The 26729-nt window shown below is 44.5% G+C and overlaps 1 protein-coding gene across 10 annotated transcripts in view; it reads right to left on the bottom strand.

Moving 5' to 3' along the window:
* The window catches only part of Mast4 (microtubule associated serine/threonine kinase family member 4), a 582086-nt gene that overhangs the window by 13718 nt on the left and 541639 nt on the right, over nt 1–26729 (bottom strand). For 5 of the 10 annotated variants that reach the window (XM_075976161.1, XM_075976162.1, XM_075976165.1 and 2 more), the window contains 11 exons: nt 26220–26358; nt 24401–24533; nt 23441–23606; nt 21478–21579; nt 15145–15267; nt 14833–14945; nt 12916–13043; nt 12411–12646; nt 8825–9025; nt 6111–6340; nt 5101–5223 (listed from right to left, as the gene is read on the bottom strand). In XM_075976161.1, coding sequence (XP_075832276.1) covers nt 5101–5223; nt 6111–6340; nt 8825–9025; nt 12411–12646; nt 12916–13043; nt 14833–14945; nt 15145–15267; nt 21478–21579; nt 23441–23606; nt 24401–24533; nt 26220–26358 — 1694 coding nt within the window. The remainder of the gene's footprint in view (nt 1–5100; nt 5224–6110; nt 6341–8824; nt 9026–12410; nt 12647–12915; nt 13044–14832; nt 14946–15144; nt 15268–21477; nt 21580–23440; nt 23607–24400; nt 24534–26219; nt 26359–26729) is intronic. The other 5 variants (XM_075976163.1, XM_075976164.1, XM_075976169.1 and 2 more) reach the window with 1 other exon arrangement.

Genomic DNA, 26729 nt, shown 5'->3' with positions numbered 1-26729 from the left:
GTAGCCTAGACTATCCCGAGTCTACTTGTTTGTGCACAAAATCTCCACCATCTCTCAAGGCCTGCACAGATTAACCCCAGTTCTCATGTGCTCTTTCGGTGCATGCTGGTAGAGAGCCATCTTTCTTTCCTCTGAGCTTCTGCACTGTTTACAGTCTGTTCCTTATGCTTAGCACTGTGATTAAAGCCTAGGATTGCCACTGCTTCCTGCTGTGGGCATCAGACTATAAGGTACTGGTAATGAGATGCGTGTGTTGGAGCGGTGTGCAGTAGGCGTTGAAAGCACAACCTCTGAATCACACTGCCTGGAGAGAAACCATCCTCTTAGCAGATGGTGGTGGCTGCCTTGTTCATGTCTCTCTACTTCGGTTTTTGTGTCTGGAAAATGGGGACGCTTCTAATTATAGCATCTACCTCAGAGACTAACTGAGGGTTACGTGAGTTTATAAAAAACACAGCAGAGCCTGCTTCATTAGCTGTATATGTGTGATTTGTTAATGTTGTGTAGGATCGTGTGTGTGTGTGTATGTGCGCGTGTGCGTGCATGTGCTATAACCATGTGAGGCCAGAAAACAGATATGCATGGCTTTTCTCAGGTGCTGTCTACCTCACTTTTTGATAAAAGATCTAGAAATGCACTAGGCAGGCTAAGCTGGCTGGCCAGCAAAACCAGAGATCTCCCTGTCTTCGCTTCCCCAGTGGTGATATTACAAGTGCCACTGCACCCAGATGTTTCCCTCTATGGCGCTAGATCAGTGGTTCTCAACTTGTGGGTTGTGACCCATTTGGAGGTTGCATATCAGATTTCCTGCATATCAAATATTTACATTAAGATTCATAACAGCAGCAATAATTATAGTTATGAAGTAGCAACAAAATAACCTTACGGTTGGAAGGTTACAGTATTAGGGAAGATTGAGAACCACTGTTCTTTAGATCAAACACAAGTCCCCATGCTTGCAAGGAAAGTACTTTAGCTGAACTATAACCCCAGCTCCCTATTAGCTAGTTTTCTGTGTTGTTTTTGGTTTTCCATGATGCTCACAGTATTTAGCCCGAAGCTCTGGCTATTATCAGCGTCTTCACGGATATGGGAGGATGATAGTCATGCAATTGGTTGTTTTCTACTCCATAGAGAAGCTCCCCAGAGTTCGTGGGAAGGAAGTTATTGAACCAAGTGCTGGTGAGGCTTAGAGATTCTCTAATGCATCAGGAATTGAAACAAATCAATCTGGACAACTGGAAAGTTTCCCAGTTGCAGAGGGTGAGCCTGACGTGTGTGCTCACTTGAGTAAGGGTTGTAACTAGGACAATACTGTCTCCACCTACGACTGAAGGGTAGAGAAAGACCATGCAGATTTTTTAGAAAGACTGATGCTGTCCTTTGAGTTCTCCTGGGAGGGAAGGTATGAGCGGATTGAACAGTGCCATGATCAGCCACTCATCCTGTCCCATGAGGCTACTCTGCCAACTGCTATTCAACCAGCCTTCCTGTACAGGTAAGCCGGAGCTGCCATAATAGGTCTCCATTGAAGCTGTAAGGGAGAATGAGACCAAACGTGGAGCGGTGGAAAGCCGAGAATGCTCTCAATGTCCTCTGTACAAAAGATAGACGTAGTTCATGGGATTCTACACAACCAGGCAAGTGATCGTTCCACTGTTTCCTAAGGATGCCACCAGATGCTGTAAATACTAAGCATAAAAGATCATGGAAATGACAGTCAGGAACGAAATAGAGCTGCCACCCTGATGTGAAGCCAGCCACAGCGCGTACAACACTGCGAGGCTAGTCACTTTACACTCTTTGTTCATGAACTGCCGGTTACACTTGGAAGAAAACTACTGCGTGATTACACACTTCACTGGGACGACAATTAAATCCCTTGCATCCTCTTTGTTTCATTACATAGTAGCTTCTGTGTGCTTCCTTCATGACCAGAGGCAGAATCTACTGACTGGGTGGGTGGCAGAGCATACTGCAGCTTCAAAGGGGGCCACGGCGTGGCACATTCCACCGCGCTTGCACTCTTTCCGTGGCCCACACTGACTATACCCAGTGATGGAGCTCTAAGTTGTAGAAGGTGCCCATAGGCACTAGGTGAGGTGAAATTTCACAGAGGGGACAGCTGATTCTCAAAAGAGATTTCCAAAAACCTTTGGGGAGGGGGCTACAATCCAATTTCACAGAAGCAAGAAAAGGTATTTGGAAATCCAGTATCACATTAAGATATAAAATAAATTCAGTTCTTTTTCTTCTTCCATAAACATCTGTGTGCTGTGAAATAAACACAGGCTGAGTTAGGAGCTATTTTGCACATAGCATACTACTTTTATGAAGAATGCAAGAGCTATATATATATATATATATATATATATATATATATATATGTACATTATATATTACTATGCTTAATTTTTTCTTATTAATTTGACAAAAACTAGGGTAATCTAAGAGAAGGAACCATCCACTGAGAAAACACCCCCATCAGATTGGCCTGTGAGCAATTTTCTTGATTAATGATTGATAAAGCAGGGCAGGGCCTAGCGGGGCAATGCCACCCATGGACAGATGGTCTTGGGGCACATACAAATGAAGGCTGGGGAAGCCAAGAAGCCCAAGTCAGTAAGCATGGCCTCAGTTGCAGTCCCTGCTTCCACGTTCCTGCCCTTCTATCACCTCATGATGTACTGTAAGATCTAAGCTGGAAGAAACCCTTCAACCCCAAGTAGCTTTTATCAGGGTCTTTCTCCCAGCAACTAAGACAAATCCTATTGAAATTCCTTTAGCTTCAAAAAAAAAAAAAATCATTGTCCTAAGGCATCAGTTGGATGGATGGCAACTAAAAGAATTATTCTCCAGGACCAAGGAACCTTGGCAGTAATGAACTGCTTCACTTGCTGGTCTCAACAGTCTCCCCTAAGCTGAAAGACTCATACACGGGAGATAGGAGACAAGCTCCCAACATTCATTCTCAGTTCTTACTGAGGCTCTGCAATCTGTGATTTTTCTTGACTTTGTCGTTCTAAGACAGTTTCAGGTGCTTTCATAGACAGAATCTCAAAGTCAGCAGTTCCGTCCAGCCTCGCATGTCTGGGATGCTTGACTGGGAATGTTATTCTGCCCTTGTTAGAGAATTTAAAGGAAAAGATTGCTGCACTTAACTGAAATTTTGGACCAGAAGTATCTATGTGTAGTAGTAGGTGCGGTGGGGCTGTGTCCCCGGCACCTGGCCGCCCACGCGGGGCTGTGTCCCGCCGCCCGGCTAGCTTTACTCGAAATAATTACACCGAAACTGTATTCTTTTAAACACTGCCTGACCCATTAGTTTCAGTTTCTTATTGGCTAGCATATTGATCTAACCCATTTCTATTAATCTGCTGTAGCCCACAAGCTGGCTTACCAGGAATGATCTTAACCTGCGTCTGTCTGGAGTGGGAGAACCATGGCGACTCCTTGACTCAGCTTCTTTCTCCCAGCCTTCCGTTCTGTTTACTCCACCCACCTAAGGGTGGGCCTATCAAATGGGTCTAGGCAGTTTCTTTATTAATAAGAAATCACTCCCACATCATCTATGTGGTCCTGTCCTCCCATTGTCACTTTGGAGAATAAAGGAGGATGCTGTAGCTATGTGGTTCTCTCCTCCCATTGTCACTTTGGACAACAAAGGAGGATGCTGTAGCTATGTGGTCCTGTCCTCTGGTTGTCACGTTTAAACATAAAAGGAAACTTCTGTGGCTCATTTTAACTCTATAAATTTGCTGAACCCTAAAACCAAGGCCATTTTTTAAAATTAATACTGTGAATTAATCAAAAGCAATAACTTTTTATCTATTAGCTCGCCCTGGACCTTAGGATGTAGAGACTATTGCTTCTGGACCCTGGACCAGACTCTGAATAGCCTGAGTCTGGGAAATGACAGGGAAGGGAACAAGGAAGACATTTAAATGCATCTGTTCTGGAAAGACCTCCACACCCGCTCTTCTGCTAGGGCCTTCAAATTCCTCATTTTCTTGCAAGTTCCACAGTGGTGTCGCTCCCCTGGCATGCTTATCCCTACTCAGAGAATGTTCTTGACAATCTCTATGCTTCAGCCTGGGATAGTTAAGTTCTTTTTCTCATATGCATGTCCTGTACTCTCTGAGAGCAAAAAACACCTCCTAATCCCTGTATCAGCAATATTTATGTGGTCTCAAACATTATTTAAACGATGTATACGGGTTTACAGTTGTATACATTTATCTTCTGTCTCCCTAATGTTTTGGTTTGTTTTTGATGCTCAAATTTCTCTGGTTGGTCATGAAATAAGAGGTTGCCCAAAACATGCATAAGGAAGGGACGATGAGTCTCATCTCTGATAAAGCAGTCCTTTCCTGAGACAATTTAAAAATCAAATTCAGGTTCAGTTAATTTTGTATCTTTGACTTTATGTCTGGAGTTATCACGTGGCCAATCAGGACTCTCGCGGAAGAGCCGCCTGAGGGGGAATTTGCACATGGTTCTCCATTTATATTCCTGCTCTCTGGGATCTGAGTTGCTGCGGGCTCCTTTCGATGCTCCTTTTAAGAACTGATCCCCATGGATGTTTAACTTAGCTATGTAGATGAGAGGGGAGGAGCCTCATAACTGCTCACCATCCTTCCACTCATTATCTAGAGCGCATGTCAATACATTTGAAGTTCTGTCTTTGAGAGCAGCGCCAGCCCTGAAACAGAACCTCTAGATCAGCCTTCTCAGTTGGACAGTACTCTGTCTCCTCCTATACCAGAATAACATCTTCTGAGGTTCACCTTCAGAACTGCTGGCTCCCACATGGAATCTACGATGTGAGGTATATAAACGAGGAGGATTCGTGTTCTGTAAGACTGGTGGTAAGAAGCAAGTATAGTGCAGTCCAGGTTCAAGGACACCCTTTCTTTCACAGCATGAACCCAGAGAGCTCACAATAGCTTTGTATCATATCAGCCTTCTGAGTACTGCATCCCATCCCTTCCACTGGTGAGACAGACTCCAGGCCCACGCCACAGAGAACCTGATCTCATAGTGCTTATTCCTTAGGGTTACCTACTGCCTCTACATGGCCAGGACATAGGAGAACAGTACCTTCAGCAGAAGCTCGATGACTTCTGTGTGGACGAGTCCATGAACTGGCTCTCCATTGATGTGCGTGATCAGATCCCCAGCCTTCAGTCCAGCCTGGTGGGAGGGACTTCCTTCTTCTACATTCTGTAAAGAGGAGAGTATGTCTTCATAAGCAAACAAATGACAAACCCCAACACCTACTGTTTCGCCTGTCAGGATACTCTGAGTCACCTTGTGAACGAGCCTAAGCTCATAATAAGAAGTCAAAAAGGCATGACCCTTGTTCCAATATTGTTCTAAAGCAGGGTAATTCCCATGTTTCCTTTAAACTGTCTCAAGTGAGCAAGAATGTGCATTTTGAAAAACAAAGCTAGAAAATAAAAGACAGGAAAGAAAGACATGGAAAGGACAGGGCTGGAGGAAAGGCCCCACGGTGCAGAGCATGACTCTTGCAGAGGATCTGAGTTCAGCTCCCAGAACCTATGGTAGGTGGCTCTTAACTGCCTCTTAACCCCATCTCTGGGGTAACTGATGCTTCTGGCCTCTGGGCTTAACACTCAGACATATATGTAATTAAAATAAAATAACCCCCTTTTAAAGGATAATAACGAAGATGGTCTTCATGTTTACCCGATTGCTACATAAGAATGGGCAAGCAATTATAGAAACTGGGCAGAGTTAGGAAAACTGACTACTTGGTGATATACCCAATTCTACCATGGGAATAGAGAAAAGACTTGGATGGGGTAGTGTAGGTCTTTAATCCTAGCACTCAGGAGGCAGAGGCAGGTGGGTATCTGTGACTTTGAGGCCAGCCTGGTCTACAGAATGAGTTCCAGGATGGTCAGCTAGGATTGCTACATACAAATTAAAACCCTGTCTTGAAAAAGGAAGAGAAAAGAACACTAAAGGAAAAGGAAATGGGGTCCCACGTGCCACAGAAACACGTCAGCATCAACTATACTTTGGTCAACAGCTGTACTCTGGGCTGGTTGGAGAAGAAAACTGACAAGAACGAGCTCTGCTCTTACCCAGACGATGTGGTGCACCGTGTAGATGTCACTGTCGCCCACGTACACCCGGATGGCTCGGATGGTAAATCCATAGTTCTTCCCTGAGCTGTGGATCACAATGGGCTGGTGGGGACTGGCAGATGTGGCCGAAGAATCTCGGCTAGGGGAGGAATCCCGTGAAGAGGACGGGTCTGAAGACAGGGAGTGCGGGGACATGGGACTTCCCAACGGAGACACAGCAAACATATCTGCAACAGAGAAGCCGGCATCAAAGCGCATCCAGGCCACAGCCACCCTCCCCATGGGAAGCCCCACCACAGTCAGGAGAACAAAGAGCGGTCATAAAGCAAAGCCCTTTGTTTCTAATGGCAAAAGAATTATGTAGAAAATGCTCATGTCGGTAACAGCCATGGATGTGAAACTCAAGCCTGCTGAGGGAACATCAAAAGTCTTTCTTGTTTGTTTCTCAATACTCTAAAATTAAGAATTTTTAGTTTTCCTACACAGAGTTTTCTGGTTTTAGATTCTTTAAATTATTCCAGTGAAATAAATCGTTTATAGATGCATGTATTTATAGTGTCTCGTTATAGGAGTAAACTAAGGGTATAATGAGATATACTCTTCTCCAAATCTTATACTAAACAATTTAATGGGATTCTCCAAACACACACATGGCAGGAAAACAAGAATCAATTACCAGCTGCTTTTTGCAATGTTACTGAGCTAGAACTTATTAACACATTTCAATTGAGAAACTTAACTACAAACGAATGACTGCGGTTACAACTGCTCCTCTTCACACAGTAGCTTCCAGGAATAAGGTTTCTTCAAGGGTAAGGAGGGCCAAGATACATGCTAGGAGCAAAGCAGCTCATATCCCAAAATGCCATCTCTAGTCTGTTTCAGAAGCAATCTTCTGGGTTTGAGCATCTTTATTCTCCAAGGCTCAGAGACTGAAACCTTACCCCCAAAGTAATGGTATTTGGAGAAATATCTGGAAAATAACTAGATCAAGAGGACTCTGCCTCTGGCGATAGGGTTGGCATGTTTCTGGAAGAGGCCTGAGAGCCATTAAGAGATGCTGTCTATGTGGAACACACACCAGAGGCCTTGACTGGGCATCTGTACCACCATGGACAATAGATTCTACTCTTTATAATTTATCTGAGTATAATATAAGGTACTGTATTATAGCAGTCAGTGCAAATGAAGAAGCAAACTCACTGTTCTATCTATGCGAATGCATGTGGATCCTAATTAGTCATGAGACTGTGTGTGTTCTGAGAAGATAATCACCTACAGAGCAGGCTGAGGTTTGAATGTGAACTTGGCTGGAACAAGGCAAGCCAGGTGCTATCAGAGACGCGGGGACATAGAGTTATTGTGGTCCCAGCGAGATGACAGCATCCATCTTACATGTGCTCTGAGTCTTCTGTTGTCCCCACAAGAGTAAAGCTAAATGTATTCCTGGGACTGCTCTCTGACTCTGACTTCATGGGCCACAGTGATTCTCTATACTGATACAAATCTGTGAAATCCAAAGGTCAGGTAAAAAGAGGTCACTGGATGGGGCCCTGTGACGCGTGAGTAGAGGCCAGATCAGTCACTCAGGAGTCAAGCTGTGGGAAGGCCAGGATTCCCCTTCTTAACCACATGGTGGTCTCCACTGCCTCTACAAATGGTGCAAATTCCTCTTTATCCAAAGTGCAGGCTACTTCACCTGCTTGTACAGATGGACTAGGCTGCACTGAACTGCCCTTCCTTGTTATTCGTGCATATTTGGGCCAACTTTGAAGTATGCATGGCCATACAGACAACAGAGATAGGAGCCTGCCTCGTGGGGCTCAATGGGATGTTTCCTAGCAAATGAATTTGTGTTATGCTTTTGAAAGCATTTGTGTATATCAATTTTTTTTGTACAAATATAAAATAGCAAGTAATCTCTCTGATACATAGTTTGTATTCTTCCCAATACATGCCACCCATGAAAGAATTTAGTTTCCAATCCTATTCTCTCTTACTGAGTGATGTCATGACCATCAGTGTATGCCAAGGGAATTACTACAGACTTACTGATCAGTACATGCAAAACCAAACCATAGGAAAACACAGCAATCCCTCAAAACCATAATTAGGTCTGGTTTTCCAAAACAGGACACAGATTAATTTGCCTACTAGCTGGAGAAGGTGATGCTTAGTCCACAAGACTGGGAAAACATCTTATTTCAGTGCCTCCTATGAAGAAATTCTCTGCCATCTCCAGAACTGTGAGGCTTATATTCTGTGTCATTTCCTCATTAATTTGATGATGCAAAGCCTACCTAGCTCTCCAACATTCGAGCTGCAAACAGCTCCAGAGAGTACGCACACAGTGCGGGGTCTACAGAAGAAGTATCCCAGGGAGGGAAACTCATTATTTAGCTCATGGGGGAGAAAAAAGGTCTTAAGAAAACAAATGAAATCCGCCTTCATGGGAAGGAAACATCTCTCGTCTCACCCCCAGATACAGAAGGTAACCTGAGACAGATATGCACATGCTTTCTGAGTGCCCCGAGGTCCAGGAAGGGAAATTCACGGGTGTGTTAAGCCGAAGTTCTTGAGAGTTGTCCTGCAATCCCACCCGTGATTGCCTCATGCAATCTTGCATTTCAATTTGCATTCCAGGTTGGGGGAGGAGGGAGGGGAGTACATGCACAAATCACACAATTTCATGCGAGTCGATGTCTCTCTACCTCCGGGGATCATGAGGGACAGAGCACTGGCAGAGAGGGACTTTGTGACTTTCCCCGCAAGTCTCTTTTTCTCTGTGTTTTCTAACCGCTGCCGAGCCATGTGGGAAGTGGGTTCACTGGACGGCTTTGAGGTGTTATCTGTACTGTCCACACACTCGCTTCGCCCATTTATCTGATCCAAGTGCTCTGAAAAACTTCCAACTGTACAAAGAAGAAGGAATAAACACATTCAGGGGGAGGTAGGAGAGGGAGGTGGAGGTGGGAACAGAGAAAAGGATGGACCAACAGTGGGGGGAAACTTCCATGTGGCTCCTCAGTCCAGAAGTGCCAGGCTGAATGTGAAAAACCACTGGCTGGAGAGCAATGCTGTGGAGGAGGAAGAGATGGAAGAGCTATCCATTCAGGCTTCATTCTCCTGTACACAGTTAAGCAAGTCCTTAATGATTCCATTCTATTAACCAGGAGAATAGCTTTCTATAATCTATATTTCTGAACGCTCTGAGAGTCTCCTCCCATGGGCCTTCAAAAAAGCCATCCTATAAAGCCACTACCGCCCCCCTCAGACTGATCCCAGTGATTGACATGAGTGCTCCTAATGATTGTAATACCACTTAGTCACGCTGTAGGCATGTCTGTGTCACCGCCTCTCAACTTCCCAAGATAACATGGGCCCGGTTATATAACTTTGAGAAAGAATCAAAATGTCCCCTGGTCCTTCCACATCTGTTTTCACTCCAAGCTCCTTATGTCAAGGGACGAGATACAAGATATGGGTCACCACATTACTTAGGAGCAAACTCCATTCTCCTGGCTTTCAGTGTAGACTGTGTCAGATGCTGGTCCTCCCAATGTCACCCTCCAGCCTCTACGACACACCTTTCTTTGTAAGTTCGGGAACCCCTAATGTACAGTGGGGTTACTCTTAAGTTAGAACACTAGGGCCTTCCATAAGAATGGAAACATGTCATAGAGATGTGTGGTAACGACATTGCAAATGGTCTTCTGAATGGCTAACCAGCTCATCTTAAAAGGATGACCACACAGCATTCTCTGTGTGGAAAGCAGTTGGCCTAAATGATACACCCCCCACTCAACTGCACAGCTCTTGTCTGGCTCTAGTTTGTAGTAGGGCATTCAGCTTGGGGATCTGCCTACGGGTAGATGTGGATACAGCACCCTTGGTGGCTGTCCGCTGTGCTGTGCAAACAAGAAAGGGTTTGAGGTTTCTACAATGGCACCCACTGGGCCAACAGAATAAGGAAATCTTAAGGCAGCTCTCACTTCCTGGGAAACACACCCTCATCTACTAGTGCATCTATTCTGCTCCCTCGAGGAAATACACTGCTTGGGGGACTCAATCAAAACGGTTTCACTCGCCAGAAACTTCTCCACTCTAATCTGAGGCTAAGCTCCAGAGGAGCCACGTCCTCTCTGAGTGGGTTCAGGTGGGAGGAGTGCAAAGCAAAAAGTGCAAACAGAAAGCTGTATCTTTTTACACTAAATAATGTGCTGGGGGCATCTGAGCATCGTGGCTATGACTTCACAACTGTGACTCCTCAAGGGTTCAAGTACAATGTAGTCAAGGAGAAAAGGGAAGCAGACACCAACTTGTGCTTTCCCAAATGTCAGGAGGAATGCACAGTATTTTCTTCTCTCATCCCTCTGGCTTCTTTCCCCAGCCTGTTTTACAGCACTGTACATAAGCAAGTGCCTCTTTCGCTGATGGCAGGTAATGTCACCTTAATGTTCTCTAAATGTCAAGGGTTCCTTCTTTTTGATGGTGGAGCAATATAAAATTCAACAAATTCAATTTTACTGCAGCCACGCTTCCCAGGCTCCTTAATTACCCTTGGCTGTAAGCAAATCAACTCTCATCTCTCTAGTCTGTGCAGCCCCCAAGGTCTTGGATTATTTTTAGTATGTGTATGGGGGAGACAGGGTGAGAAAAGGAGGTTGACACTATTAATCAAAATGCATGGCAGGACCTTAGCAGATATTTTTAATTATGAAAGTAATCAATCAAGTACTTAGATATGACTCCTCCTCTCCCCCTTTACCTCCTACCTTTCTGATAGTGAGTAGGTTTGGGATCCTGAGATACGGTAGACAAGAACTTTTAATGGAGGTGACTATAGTCTATATTCAGGGTAAGGCAACGGAGAACCACATAGAGATCCCTAAAACTACCAATATGAAATACTGAGCCCCCTACATTTGATATGAATAGTAAGATATCCCTGTACTATTTTTGCAATGCTATTATCTTGGCTTCATAGTTAAGAGTCAATGGGATTGCCCAGGATAGAAATAGAACTGAGAAGCAAAAAGAGAAAAAAGAAACCCAGTAGTAATTTCCCAGGTCAACCATAAGCATATATGAAGTTCCACAGATCCATACATTTTAGGGAGACTAAAATCTAGCCTAAGAGATTTTTTTAAATGTGATTAAAGGAAAAAATAAAAATGACCTTTCACTATGAACATTCAGTTTAAAAATGTTGATGGAAAGTCTTGGAATCATTTATGCTTATTAATATAGCAATATTAAATATGGCATAACGAAAACATTCATTACAGCAATTATAAGTCAGAGCCATTTTTGCTTTTTTTTTTTAAAAAAAAGCATTAACCGACCTTACTTTGCAGAAAGATCAGCCTTTATAAACCAAATGATGTCATAAAGGCACCTAAATGGCATATTCTGGGGGAAGTAAGTGGAAGTCTGGTCCTCTAAGGAAAGCACCTCCCTGGTTAAGGGAATTTAAAACTTTAAACACTGCTGAAGACAATGGTTCTGTCGTTAGGAAGCTTATTTCACACAAAGGGACACAAGAGGAGCCCACAAGCTGGACTTCAGTCCAGCAAGATAGAAGCTTCAGGAATATGGGAGTCCATTTGCCAGAGACCGAGAAGGGTCAACTACATGCAGAGGTGGTGGTTTAGATGTAATCTGACAGCAGGGGACATTTCTCACCCCCCACTGGTGTCCTGTGAACTCCACAGTCCGAGTTCTTTGCTACAGTCAGTGTGAGGTTAGTGACCAGGGACTGGGACAATGAGGTGTGTCTAGTACAACATGACCCACTAACAGAATCTAACTCCTTCAAAGAAGCTACCATGGAGCTCAGGGCTGGAGAGAAAGCTAGCTTCATGCTTCCTCTCAGAGATGACTGGAGCCATTTTCAAAGGACACCGTGACGGCTGGTCTGTGTGACCTTGCACCTCATTCTAAGCCGGATGCAGTTCAGCAAGCTGTGGCTTTGCATCGGCAGCCATGAGCACACTCCAGAACGGGCGGGTTCTGCCTGCCACCAGAGGACTGCACTGAGGCTAGTGGTCTAAGCGCCCCCGAGGTCCAGCTGAAGTCAAGTCCGCATGCAGTATGGCCTGGCACTGAGGATGCAGCTGAGACAGCTGACCTGAGTTTTTAGGAGCTTGTCCCTAAAGAAGTGGGGCCACAGAAGTCTACAAGGGGAGAGACATTCATCCTGATGGTCTGGTTGGGTGAAGCCTGGGACTCAGCATGCTGACAGTCACTTCCCAGTAGGTACGGTGCCCGAGCAGAGTGGGCGCTGCTATCACTTACCCGACAGTGTAGAACTGCTGATGGTGCTGGCTGGAGTGGTGACCTCGGGCTCCTCCTGCGTACCCTCCTCGGGAGGGAGGACTGGCTTTTCCGGCTCCTCTCTGGGGTCTCCAGAGCAAGGGACGGCTTCATCTTGCTCTCCCTCTGTTGAGATGGCCAGCTTGGGAAGCAGGCCAGAACTGAGCTTGCATCTGTTGCTTTCTGTATCCGAAGAGTTGGACGTTGATAACTGTTGCCTTAATTAAAAACAAGAACAAGTCACGTGAACACCCCAGGAAGCCATGAAGAGCAAAGGCTTGAAGAAACCAGGTAAAGCAGTGTATGTCTAGGACAGTGGATCTGGCGATATGGTACCCAGTGTCAGCTCAGGCAGGGGACACGGGAGGAATACACGTTCTCAGCAGCAGTCTGAGATCTCCTGTACTGGGGACTCTGGAGGTGGGTCTAGGATGCACTGAGTTAGCAGCCACGGCTTATGCGGGCCCCTGGGAGGAATCTCACGTACACTTCCGAGTACTCAGAGCTCCAGCTGAGCGTCTCCGTGGATGGCAGTGTTGTGCTTTTGGTTTTGTCCTCGGTGTCGTCTTTGTCCTCTCCTGAATTCGGAGTTATTCGGTCTATACTGCTGAAAACCTGGGAGGCAAATGACCATTGTTACAAGCTACATCTAAAAAAAAGCTTGTCAGAAAGAGCCCAAGTCTCAGGAGGAAGGGAAAGACCTGAGTATACAATTAAAGTGTGAACTGGAGAAGCGTGTGGGAAACCCTGGCAACGCTGTGCGCATGTCACGAGAGCGAAGGCTCGAGGTATGGCTACGTATGCTTTTTGAGTGTAGAGCTGAACTGACAGGTCACTTTCACCACATCTTATGGACTCTGTCCGCGAGGAGAAATCGCAGATGGACTTGGGTTTGTGGGCCTCGGGATCCGTGTGGATCTCAGGCTGCTTTCAGCAGCAACCAGCAAGAGAAAAATCATACAGACAGAAAGTGTCTGATGCCTGCCAGTCTGCAGCAGAGAGGAGAAACACAAACTGCAACTGAGCGTGACTAGAAGAGGAAGTGACGATCTGTTTCAGTACCTGGAGTGGGGTGGGCTCTGTGGAAGGAGGAAGGTTACCACCAGGTGTACTTGCGTAGCCTCTAAGTCAGGCAGGTAGGTAGGTGCTGGTGGGGAGGCTAGAGTTTAGCCAGTCTCTTTTAGCCCATTTCTAAATCTCCACTCTCTTACAGGAATTACAGGAGGAAAGTGGGAGTTTGGAGAGCCCAGCATGGTGAGCACCCCCAGGTGTGACCCTCCTGCCATTCACTGTTCTCAGGAAATGGGCTTGGGGCAGACCACTATCTACAGAGTTAGAAAAGGATTAGGTTAAGGAATGGGCAAAGGGAAAACTAAAATACCTTTCAAGGTAAAGAAACTACTTAAGGTGGGTTCTCAGAGGCTAGAGGCTGGGTTACACTGTAAGCACCCACGGAATGGTAGTTAAACTTGCTTCGGGACACACCTGCCACAAGTCTCCGGGGAAATCCCTACCCCATGTTGTTCCTATAAACAGAGTGGGGTAGCCCCCGCTGATTTACAAATGCATTCTGGGTAATCACTTAGGAGAATGTACAGAGCACTTTAAAATCACGAACTGCTATAGAATTCCTAAATAACAATCATGCAAGGTGCCATGGCAACCACAACAGCAGAAGGGAGGCACCGTGCCCTCTGGGCTTATTTCCATTATTTCTGTTCCCACCCTATCTTAAAACATCAGTTTTGTTTGTTTCTAAATCTTATCTGAATTTATAGAAGGGCATCTTTTCTAAGAATCAATTTTATTATCGTCTACGATTTCCTAAACTCTAGAGTGGCTTCCTATTGCCTTTTTCCAGATAGCTCATAATCTTTATTAATTACTGATCAAAATACTTTCTCTTCCCACAGTCAGCTGTCTCCAGGTCCCCTGGCTCATGTCAAGAGCTAAGCACTATTCCTCTGTTGTGCTCTGTGTCACATGGAGGGAGGAGGGAGAGCTTTCTGCACCACGAAGCCTGTGTTCTTACATGACAAAGACATGGGCTGTGGCCTTCAAAGCCTAGCTCTTAGCTAGACCTTAGGGCAGGTAAACAAGTTCACCAGATGACAGCCATCATGAAAAGATGGCAATCTTCTCCAGTCTTTGCTTCAAAACAAAGCAGACAATAGCAAGAAAATCCCAAAGTCAGACCTTAATTTCCAGAGACACACAGTTATGTCTACAGGGTAGAAACACCTGATCCTCAAGAACATAAGACCATCCTCCCCAGCTGACCGGGGGGGTCTAAGAGCCGGAGACCTCACCCCCCCACAAAGGGCAGATGCTTCCACAGGCTGGCCCAGCTGAGCTGAGTGGCAGCTACGGGAGATCCTCCAGATTCCTGCCGCGCCTCACTTACTTTTGAAAACCTGTGCGAACAGGAGGAGAACTGCCGGATCTCCACGGTGAAGTCCTCATCGTTGGTGTCATCCTCCTCCTCCGTCTCCATGTGATGGTACTTCTCTGACCGAGCTGCGGAGGAAGGTTTCGGGACAGTCTGGGTTACTCAGAGAGTTTCCGTTTTTAGCGGAGACAACTTCACTATGACTGTCTGGAGCACAGCAGCGCTGAGCTTTCTAGAACTTTTGGGTGTGAGATCGGAAACGCCAGGCTGGAGAGGAAATGTTTTTAAATCGAGTAAAGGCCAAGGGATGTCAGGTAATGCACATACTATCAAAATAACTCGTGTCGTCCTCCGACTCCAGCTGGGGAATAAATTCCGCCTTCTGTCTCAGCAAACTGTTCCAGTCCAAGGAGCGGAAGAAGCGATGTTGCTTGACTTCATAGGCACCACCTGGAGGGGGAGCAGAGCAAGGCAGACGTGAGAGGCTGTGCCATCCACCCAGCAACAGGAAGCCCCAAGTCTTACAAAACATGTAAAATATTTATTAGCAGAGAAATAAGGAAGCCATGGAATCCAAACTCCCACCCCCTTCTACAACCAAAACTTGAAAAAAAATATTCCTATAATTTATCAGCAGGAAATCTGATTTTGCTAACAGCGGCTGCTATAGCGCAGCTTTTCTCTGTTAGTTTTTCTACGACTTCTTCCATTTTTCATAGGTTAATGACATGGCCACTTAAAATCACATTATACTGAACCTGGGGACATGGATGCATGTTGGCCCAAAGCAGAAGGGCTCGTTACAAACCCAGGAAATCCTAACAAGCTGCAAAAATGTGCTTACAGCAAGATTTTTTTTCTGGAGGCAAGGTTAATAATGATGAATTTTTCCTAAATATTATATAATGGTTACCTTTCAGTTTTATTAGATTGCTCATTAACATAGGTAAGAATCAGATTCTGTGGTTTAGATCCTTAAGTAAGGAATTGACAAACTGGTTAGACAGATTTATAATTCAGCTCACAGAATCAGTGATGGCGGCTAACGTTGAGACTTCTGTGGGCCAGGTAATTGTAGTAGCACAGTTTGGTGAGAGGTTTTTATTTATTTGATGATTTTAAGCAGCGGCTTTGAATGGCAAGGCTCATCAAAAAATGTATTTCAGCATCCCATTAAAAAAGAGGAAGGTCACACGTCAGAGCAGGCCCGCACCCTACCCCAGCACACACACTATAGATGGGAGAGAGAATGAAGACAGGAGCCTGAACACGCACCAGGAAGAACGCTCTCAACAGAACATCACAGAGGTCCATCCGACTGGCCTCTCTGTCAAGTTTTCTTTTGGGGGGCGGGGATGTAGATGCTTTTTGTGATTGACAGCCCATGCCTTTTATCCTGTCTCGTGTGGGTGCAAAAGGGGCAGAATGGGAAAGGCAAGGGAGACAGAAGCTGGGCTGGGGATCTTGGCTGGGGCAGGGATGCTCTCTGTGGTCCAGAGACATATCTCTGTGCACGGTTCCAGGTGTTCTGAAAACACTGGTACGGAGGGGAAAGAAAAAAGTGAAGCAAGCCATGCCAAGAGGGGACAACTGGCTGTTTTTTCACAAACCATGAGGATGAGATGCTGCCAAGATTCTGAGCAAGTTCTTTTCTCAGCTCCACGCTCAGTTACAAACTGAGAAACCACGGCACCGGTGGCTTCCCAGTTAGAATCTGTGGGCCAATTCTGTGCCAAGTATTAAAGTAGATAGAAAGACAGGGACCATGAAGGGGCCATGAGAAAGGAAGAGATCCTCAACCCCCACGTATCTGGTTTATTTTTCATACTGGCTGAGGGTCAAGGATTGCCACATGACTGACAAAATCCAAATTTCTGATAAAGACTCTCTGCAAAGAGGAATACCTCCTTTGCTAGATATAGCTCAAAAAATAAAAAAAAAGTATTACAGCAGCGAGCAAATCACGCTTAAGGCCAAAATCCATGCCTTGAACACTCGCACCCTATGATTTGAGCCTTATTGTGCCCTTCTCTCATCCATAAGCCCAAATAAGCCTCTAATAAGCCACCCTGTAATTTCATTCATAAAAGGTAATTCTTCTAGAAAAGTAAGCAAAGCAGCTCATAGCTTCAGATCTTTCCTTAATCTTTGAATCTGGTTATAAATTACAGCCTTTGAGCCTGTAACTTGCTGAGCCACAAAATCACACAGCTACTGTTAGGACACTTGTGTCTTTTTCTTAATGCCTGCGCCTTGATTCTGCCTTTGGGGAGGGCTGTTCTTTCCTTAGTGAGCTCCAGCTTAGCTTCATGCTATCTTATCCTGAAATGCTTTGCTGCAATGCACATGAGCATTCCACAGCCATCTAAGCACTGAGCTCCTGTAAGAATCCCTTAGGTGGCATCCTGCCCTGACAGTATTCAGCGTTGTAGATACTGTGTTTCCTCTACTTAAGAAAGGGAAATAGCCCTAGATAGGGTTGGCATTATCGGCTCCAGTTTTAGTTGGGGAAACTCAAGAAAGGCAACAGAGCATGTTAGGCTTAGCTCTTCCAGATGAGAAGAATAAGAAGGCTGCACCTCAGTCTGTCTGAAAGTATGCAGGCCCAGATGCAGTAGCACAGTCTCATGTAGGGGTAAGCCAGCCCCTTTAGGGGGCGGGTTTGCCTCGGGCGAATGCCTACGAATAAATCAGGCGCTTGTCCCTTTCTTTCCTACCTCCTGTGCTATGTGGGAACCTCGGTTCTGTAAGTTTTATTTAATCATTAAATTTGTATATATTCTTTAATATTTGCCTGTGTTTATTCACGCCGATACAGTCTCACCTCTACACAAGCGTCCCTTGCTTTACCTCTTTCTCCTGCATGAGTTGGAAATGGATCTGCTGTTGCCTAGGCCAGATAGCTGAGCCAGTTAGCAAGTCTGTTCTATGGTACCCCCCCCCCATTCCATTCCAGCCCACTGTGCCCCTTGCTTCTCTTTTAGCTCCTAATAAATGTCCTCTTAAACACCTGTCAGGGTCATTTCCTTCTGGTGCTCTTTTTATTTGGAGGAGCAAAACACAAATGCCAAGCGGGATTGCATGTTTCCCCATCCCACGACCTCTCCAGGGTTATGACCCTGAGATCCAGTATCAAGCCCCCCAATGAGAGGCCATGACAGCTATCTCGGGATGCTTAGCCCAGCCATGGCTCCATTACCGTAACTATCGATGCAGCTGCCGCTCATGGGACCCCGTCAATGACACTGCTCTGAAATTCTGGGCTATTTACACTCAGAGAAACAATTTTTACAAGGTCAACGACTTGCAAGGCACTTCCAGATGATACTGCTCCCATCCTCTCCTATCTACCCATCTACGAAACTCAAGCTGATGAGAATTCTGATTCCTTTCTGCAGACAATGACAAGCTGGTCTTCCCCAATGAGTCCCAGCCATGAGGATGTAGCTCACAATTTCTTCACACAACCTTTCTGTCTTACCTGGGAGAGGCAGTTATCAGTAGGCTTTGTTTCTCATGTATTTGTGCAGTGATGAAGAAGAAAAGATTAAAGAAGAAAAAAACAGGGAGATGATTTTGGGGCTAAACTGCTGGCTAAACAATGGGTATCAGGAACTATGTGCAGATGGCTCATGCGTGCGAGGAGGAGGGAATGAAGGGGAAGGAACTGTCCTGGTCCCTTGGGGTCCAGCTAGTTCCATCTACTGGATCCCCACACAAACATCATTGCATTTTGTCCCTACAAAAATCCTGAGATGTTCAATGTGTCCATTTTACACTAGGAAACTGAGGCTGATGACAAGAAAGAGACACCCCTAAGCACTCACAGCTGATATACAGTTGGGGTCACATCTGAACAGCTCCAAGGCCAGCCAGTGAGACAGGCTGCCACTCAACTCTCTCCAAGTTCAAGAGTATATCCAGCTTCCAGCAAAGCACAAGGTCCTGCATTGCAAGTTCTAGCTTGGCACTCCTGCACTCCCTTGAGTTTCTCTTCTTTTCTGGAAGCTTCTTAAACATTCATTATGCTCTTTACAGCCTTTTATTTCCCTTCTCAGCCTCTCCGGTGTCTCAGGCAAATATGCCTTCACACATTTTCACAGTGCGTTATTCTGCCTGCTAAATATTCGCTGAACGCAAGATACTGACATTGGAAGCAGCATGGCAGGCCTGCAGGATCCACAGCGCTATTCTCGAGGCCCGACTGGGACCTATCACGTCAGCCCTGCCAGTTTGGAAATCACTTCCTGGATGTTCTCAGAGCTTGAGTAGGACCTTTAAATGTCTCCTTTGGGTTTCTCCTAGGGAATTTGCTCTTCAAACTGTCAGAGACTGACAGTAGCCATCAATGAGAAAATGTGTAAAGAGCTAACTTGCAGCATATGATACATACACAGGGACCCTGCTGACCACAGTCTCTGGCCTATCGTAAGTCAAGCCTAACCAAAGATCCTCATATCCTTAGAGAAGGGAGAGGGCAGACTGTCAAGTGGAAAACCTCCAGACTGGCCCTTGGGGACTGCAGGGAAGGAAGGGGACTTTTGAGCTTTCTTTGGAGGGGTGTACCCACCCATTTAAATGCACTTTTCAGTCAATGCAGAGAAGCCCTTCTTCTGGGCTAGCTGAATAGGGAATCTGAACAGATATTTGTGCTATCCCAGGGCAATCTTGAGATGCAGCTGGTTCTCATATTTGGCAAAACCGAGTCAACACCATCCCTTAAGAATCTGCCCCCTCCACAGTCTTGATATGATTTTTTTTTGACAGCTGCTCTTATCTCCTGAACCATAACACACACAGATCTCTCTGAAGGCAGGTCACAGAAGGAGAGAAATAATTAGTCTGTTTGACAGGTCGGACAAGTGGAAAAACAGATAAGATGGGAAGAAATAAACTCATTTCGAGGATTACTGCGGGCTCCAAGGTAGTCGCGCCACCACCATGCCTTGGCCCCTACCCAGAAGGTATGGGACTCAATGGGGGGCAGGTAGAACACTGTGCTGGAAGCGCCACACCTGGTTCTAGAAATCACTCCTGGGTGACTTCTCATATCTCACAGTGATGCTCTGAGGGAGCATGGGTAAAGGAAACCAACTCTTGGCTGCACAGCCAAGATCTGGATGCTAGCCATCTGCCACAGTCTGTGCCCTTAACCTAGGTCTTCAATGCCCTTCCAAGGTAAAGCACTCACATTCTCTGAAAGGGACAGTAGGGATCACGAAACTCCAGCGGGTAGCTCAGTTCCATAGTTATTTCCCAGGTCAATCCAGATCTAAGCCTTCCTGGATTTGCTAACAAGGGGTCTGCAAATTCCCGTGGAAAGACTGAAGAGTCCACTGTTAGTCTATGTGGGCTACAGAGTTTGTCATGGCTACCTATCTCTGCTGTTGTAGCATGAAAGCAGCCACAGATGATAAGTCTCATGAAAAGACATTGTTGTGCTTCTGCGCTAAAAACCTTATTTATATATTTCTGATTCCTAATTTAATGTATTATCATTAAAGCTCTAATGTAATATAGTAAGTAGTATTTTTTTTAATGAAACAGGGTGTCACGTAGCCCAGGCTGGCCCTGAATGCACTATGTAGCCAAGGGCCAAGGAAGATCTTGATCTCCTGATCCTTCTGCAACCACATCCCAAATTCCTAATAGCTGGGATTATAGGCTTGTGCCACTGGGCCTGGTCTTCAGCAGTCCATATGTAAACAAGAACAGATCCAGGAGAAGAATCTGTGGTTCAACGTGGAGAATTCTGGAAATATGTGCAATCATCACAAACGGTTGTTATGGGAAACACGGGGGAGGAAATGATAGCTTCAGCCTTTCCTGATATTTCTACTACAATGGAATAGAATGAAACTTCAGACTATAATGAGACTTCAGAATAGAATGACCCCATCAAACTAACAATTTTCACTGATGAAACTACTGGTTACTATCTAGAGTATGTGCATGTACATTTAACATTTTTGTCTTACTAAGATAGGCAGACATGGTATGTCTAAAGTGTGTCTATCCAGAATATCAGGGTGAGGGGAACGCGGGGTGGTGGTGGAAGGAAGCACATAACTGCCGGCTGTAAAGCTGGAGGGGGGGGGCGATATCAGCAAGAAACAAATGGGCTATCTTGTCTATCTTCAAAGGCAATGGTTTAATTCCCTTTCTTGGGTCATGGTGCTGAGCACCACGACAGAACAGCATGGCTCAGCCCCAGGCCCTCATTTCTAGCCATCAGCTGGAGAACTGATAACCTATTTCAAAGGCTGTGGATAGAAGCCTGCTGGGTCCAATCCTCGTGAAATGTATGTTAAAAAACATAACCAAAAAGAGCGCTACACATCTGATTTTCCATTCCCAGTTATTGATGACACACGTTTTCTGGGAGAAGATTGGCACATGCCCTGGTGATGCATTTACTGAAGCAAATTAAGAGTTTCAGCTTTGCAAAACACAAAAACAAAGACTAGCTACCTATCCTAGTGTAAATGCTGTTCTAAATCACACACACACACCAAATAATATTGTTCTAATGTGCTGCAGCTATGTCCTACATCAACTAACAGATGTTGCCTACACAGAAAACATTAGCAAAAGCCTCAGATTGCTCCAGAGAACATTATTTCTTGTATATTGGCAAAAGCAACACACACGCTCTCTAACCTGTTCCCAGCCTCTCCAGCGGATTCTGCCTGAGAAGCAATGTAATCAGATCCTGGGCATCTGGAGGAGGGGCCTCATCCTTTTCAGGCCAGTTGATTTCATCTGGAAGGAAGAAAAGTTGTCTATAGCTTTATCGCTCAAAGGGTAGTATAGTTTCCCCAGCCCGGACACCCCCAGGAGGACTGTCAGACATGCAGACTCCTAGGCTCCATCCTGGTCACACTGAACCCAAACCTACATTTTAAGATCTTCAGTTGACTTCTACATAGCCAAGTTCGGACAATATTATTTTACAAGGTACAAACAGCACCGTTTTGTTTTGTTTTTTTTCCAAGGTTAAGGAAGATTAGATTATTTCAACAAATAGAACTTATCATCTACTTTATTCCTTGACAAAACCATCATTCACTTATTTCCGGTGACAGAAATAGCCCCTCACAAGTCACTCCTTCTGCTTCTTAGGAAGATTTAATAAAACAGAAACTGACCAGCTCTGTCTCAAGGGCTTACCCACTGGGGACCATCCAAATGTAAGATTTTCTCACTAGCCTAAGCTGAGAATTTGGTCCTGGCTACCCAGTTCTTTAGCTCCACGGAGGAAAAGGTGATTTTGCAGAAAGTAATTATTTCTAGAGACAAAGGTAAAGTCCAAATGTGAAGGCTGAAGAAGAGAAAAACCCAGGGAAATCATAGTAAAGGGAGTATTTAAAGTCTGTCAGATATATTAGACTACATTCTTGTTCTAAAAGAGTTTGCCTGGAGATAGGTATGCATGCTCGTGCGTATGGAGATGCAATAAAAAACATGAGTTATTTTTGTGTGCGCCTGCCTCTAGCTTCCTCGGCTGCAGTTAAATCTGATTTGGAAAATAAAACATGAATATGCATCAGAGCCGTAAGGCATCAAGAACAAAGCCAGCGTTTGCTGCTTGTGTTAATTAAACAGTTGATTCCCCTTGCCATTCAGGCCTTGGTCTGTCAGAAAACAGCCTAGTTATAAATCCATAAACAGCTCCGATATTGTAGAAAGGGCTTTCAGGCTGCAGGCAATTCAACAAATCTACTCTGTTAAAGTTTACAAATATGCCTGGCTTGCAAAGCCCATGTCAGAAAATAATAGTACGATTAAGGACTTTTCATGAGCAAAATGAATTTACCCCCGTTTCCATTGCTGGCTGTCATAAGTGCAGTGCAGGGTGGAGCAGAGGTGGCTGGTGGGGATATTGGAGATAACCTTTCAGGTAGAGAAGTCTTTTCTGTCATCTGTGCATTGAGGGAATTTATAAAATCAGCCGGAAGGGGAGCAATGGCCCCTGTTTAATTATCATTTAGGTGAGCCACATGCTCCATGACAATAGTTAGGGTCAGCATGCAGGTCAAGATCTAAAGGTTATTGAATTTTAAATGAAAGATGAACAGCTGCTATAGAAATAACATTACACATCACAACTACCAGCGAAAGCATTAACAATCTGCAGATTCAATTTCCTGCCTTCCCATTCTCATTATTTATTATTTGGTAGACATTTGTTTTAGGGTTTATTACATGTTTGCTAATTTCTTCATTGCGCCATTAGCCATTTTTCCCATTTATGTAAATGTTGCCCACATTAACCTTTTCTTCCCTGGTGCTACTTTCCTATTACAAAAATGAAGACCAGCTAACAATGAAAGCATTTGCAAATCCCATACCAATTGCTTTTGGATAAAGCAGTAGACAATTGGAAGTTGAACACACCACTAGCCCATTTCCAAATTCCATGTTAACAAAACTTCCTCAGATCAATTTCAACACACATCACTCTCTCGGGAACGCAAGAGTCAGTTGTGTGTTTCGATAAGCGAGTTCTTTTAATTTGTTGGCTCCAATGTTTGATAAAGGTTAACATTTTAGTGGCACACAACAGATTTACATTAAGTAACTGTTTCCCAGTAGTGACGTAAAGATAAGTCTTGATATTTACCACTGATGACTTGTCCAAATAGCTCTTCTGGAGTGTCCCCAAAGAAAGGCACACATCCAACCAGAAATTCATAAAGGATAATGCCCATGGCCCACCAGTCCACAGGCTTCCCATAGCCTTGTCTCAGAATCACCTCGGGGGCAATGTATTCAGGTGTACCACAGACCTAAAGTAAAATTGCAATGTTAGAATAATTGGAGTATTAGACATGAATTGAAACGAACAAGATGACTAAACAATTATTCTGCCTCAAATACACCTGCTTACCTACAAGGAAACACATGGACAGCGACCTCAAGAACAGACATTATAATGACAAAAACCCTATTTATGATGCTTAGTTTCAAACTGAAAACCTAACCTGTGCATAGCTTTATATAACACTAAGAACTTGTTTTTTTTTACATTGAAATATAATAGTGCATATTTAATCTGTCACTATTAAAGGTAGCTCAATTATGAACCGAACTGATGCTCGCTGTGGTTCTATCAGAAAGGCATGGCAGTTGCGATGGGTTTACCTTAAGTAACTTCACAATGAACAGATTGTGGGCACATGGTAATGAGGCATGCTTAAAAGGAAATGGGCCATGGCTCGGATTTTAGCAGCCGAGATTGCGCAATGCATCATGAGCTCCACGAGTACTCTATTGAGACTCCTGAATCCCTTACAAAAACAGTTTTCCATTTGTCTCTCTCACCCTCTCACTCGTGAGCAATTAGACCGTTCATCTTGCTAATAGACCTTAATGCTAGGGGAGGAATGTAGGGGGAGCGGACAGTTCAGGGAGGCCCGGGGAGACAGATGGGAACAGTTTGCACTTTATTAAATGCGAGGCTTATACAGACATCCAAACACCAGCACTAATGTGGAGAGAGCCTACGCAGGTGGATTCTGAATTCACTGGCTGCGGTGAGCTTTATATCTCTCTCCACAGACAGAGGCGCCGCCAAGCTTACCTGTTTATCTAGGAACTCACGGGCATCCTTCTCAATGTGACCTTCATAGAGATTGGTGGTCATGCTCATCAGCCCCACTTTAGATAAGCCGAAGTCGGTCAGCTTTATGTGCCCCATGGAGGTGACCAACAGGCTGGGGGACAGGAGGACAGAGAGCACGACAATCACTTTAAAGCAAACGCCGTGGTTTTAGGTCCCCCTCTTTTCCCCTTTAGTTTCTAATACATCAACCATACTGTAAAATGAAGCCTGGTAAGAGAGGGCATCGGGCAACGCTGTAGATTACTGGCCTTTGAGAGCCGGGCATAATTCAGAACATAATTCAGGGCCAGAGCTAAGGTTCCGCTCTATGTGGTGGAGCAATCACATATAATATCAGCATTTTTGCAACACTTAGAGACTCTAAAACCTTAAGCATGGAACGCTGATTCCTTTCCATTTTCATATTTATTTCCATCTATGGCCATACCACCTGATTGTGCCTGATGTCAGATTTACTTTATTTTTAAAGTTATGTGTATACGTGTGTGCATGGGGGAGGGGAGTGGGCGTGTACATGTGAATAAGGTTGCCCATGGAGTCCAAAAGAGGGCATTGGAGCCCATAAGGGTAGAGGTGGAAGAGTGAGCCACCTAATAAAGGTGCTAGGAACCAAACTCAGGTTTTCTGTAACACCAGTACTCATGACCACCAAGCCACCTTTCCAGCCATCTCTTTCCATTTTCAAAATAAAAAAACAGAGAAGAAATAATCCACAACCCTACAGCATACACCAGAAATTTAGGCAAGTAATCCATTCATGACTAAAAGGAGATACAGATTAAAAAAAAAAACCTGGACAAAAAAACCATAGTTTTTCATATTTCAACTTCCAGCTTTGATTTGAACTTCAACTTATAAAGCTTGGGTTTATTAGTTCATGCAAAGAATTTATATTTGAATATATTAAAAGATTTCACTGTAAGTGAATAAATACCATTATCTCAATTAAAAAGTAAAAGTAATAGAGGATTTTTAAGGAGCTCCTAGTAAGAGGGCAGGGCGGTGGTGGTGCACGCCTTTGATCCTAGCACTCAGGAGGCAGAGGCAGGTGGATCTCTGTGAGTATGGGAATAGCCTGGTCCACATAGTGAGTTCTAGGAAACCCATGGCTATATAGAGAGACCCTATCTCAAACAAACAAAAACAAACAGATAAAAGCTACTAAAATGAATTATGCCAATATTCTAACAGTTGTATATGAAATTGTTCTTCCCCTTCCCTGGGTTTTCCAAGCTTTCCGATGAGCATGATCTTAGTTTGTCACACACTTTTCAACACACTTAGCAGCACCTCTCATCAGTGCAGAAAGCATGGAATATTCCATACATGATGCCAAGATGAACAGCTTGGGAAAATCTACCCACATCTCCAATCAGAGCCTACAGTGAACTCCAAACTAACAAAGTATGAGTGAAATAGAATATCCTAACACGTATATGGCCATGGCAAATGTAAGGCTCATCTAAGTATGATGCCAAATACCAAACACGCCAGAAGACAGCACTATTCTACGTCACTGTTCAAAGATTATATGATAAAAAGGAAATTAATTCTAGCTTTGGAGTCATTTTCCCTATTTTTCATAAGTTCTCATTGTAAACACTGTAGTTTCTTTCAAAGATTGTATAAAAATTACCATTAAGTTACTATGAAAATAACTCATATTTTATATTAAAGAGAATTTTTTGAAACGTGCAAATAGTCTTAAAACACTTCAGGCAGAAGAAACTGTTCAGTATTATGTAAAAGAAGACATTTGTTTAATCAATGCACATACTTGTCCGGCTTCAAATCCCTGTGCACAATTCCATAATTATGCAGGTACTCCAAGGCCAAGACCGTCTCAGCAAAGTACATCCTGGCCATATCAACTGGGAGAGGGCCCATGTTTTTCATTAAGGTTGCACAGTCTCCCCCTGTGAAACACAAGACATAAACTCAGTAAGAACAGCAAGCAGGATTAATGAAGACTAGCGCTGTAGACTACGGAACTTCAAAGCAGAAAGATCGCCTTCCTAAGAGGAGGCTTTGTGAAGGCGTCATGTTTCTCATGAAGCTGCGGAGTGAAGAAAGCAGTGTGACTCTGTAGTGAACTGTGTTCTGATAACCTCCAGCAGCATTCGTGATGATAGTACTAATTTACAATGTACCGGTGTAAAACACAGATGCTAGAATTAGACGGCCGGGGTGGACGCCCCTTGGCTCTGAGCAGCTGAGAGCTCTTAGGCAAATGAGTTTGGTGGTCTTGCTTACTTCAGTGCAATGTCAGGTTAGACATGTCACCCTT

Source organism: Microtus pennsylvanicus, chromosome 6 (assembly GCF_037038515.1).
Source record: "Microtus pennsylvanicus isolate mMicPen1 chromosome 6, mMicPen1.hap1, whole genome shotgun sequence".
NCBI classification, from domain to species: Eukaryota; Metazoa; Chordata; class Mammalia; order Rodentia; family Cricetidae; genus Microtus; species Microtus pennsylvanicus.
Note: the sequence above shows the minus strand (reverse complement) of the source record. Positions and strands in the feature narration are given on the sequence as shown.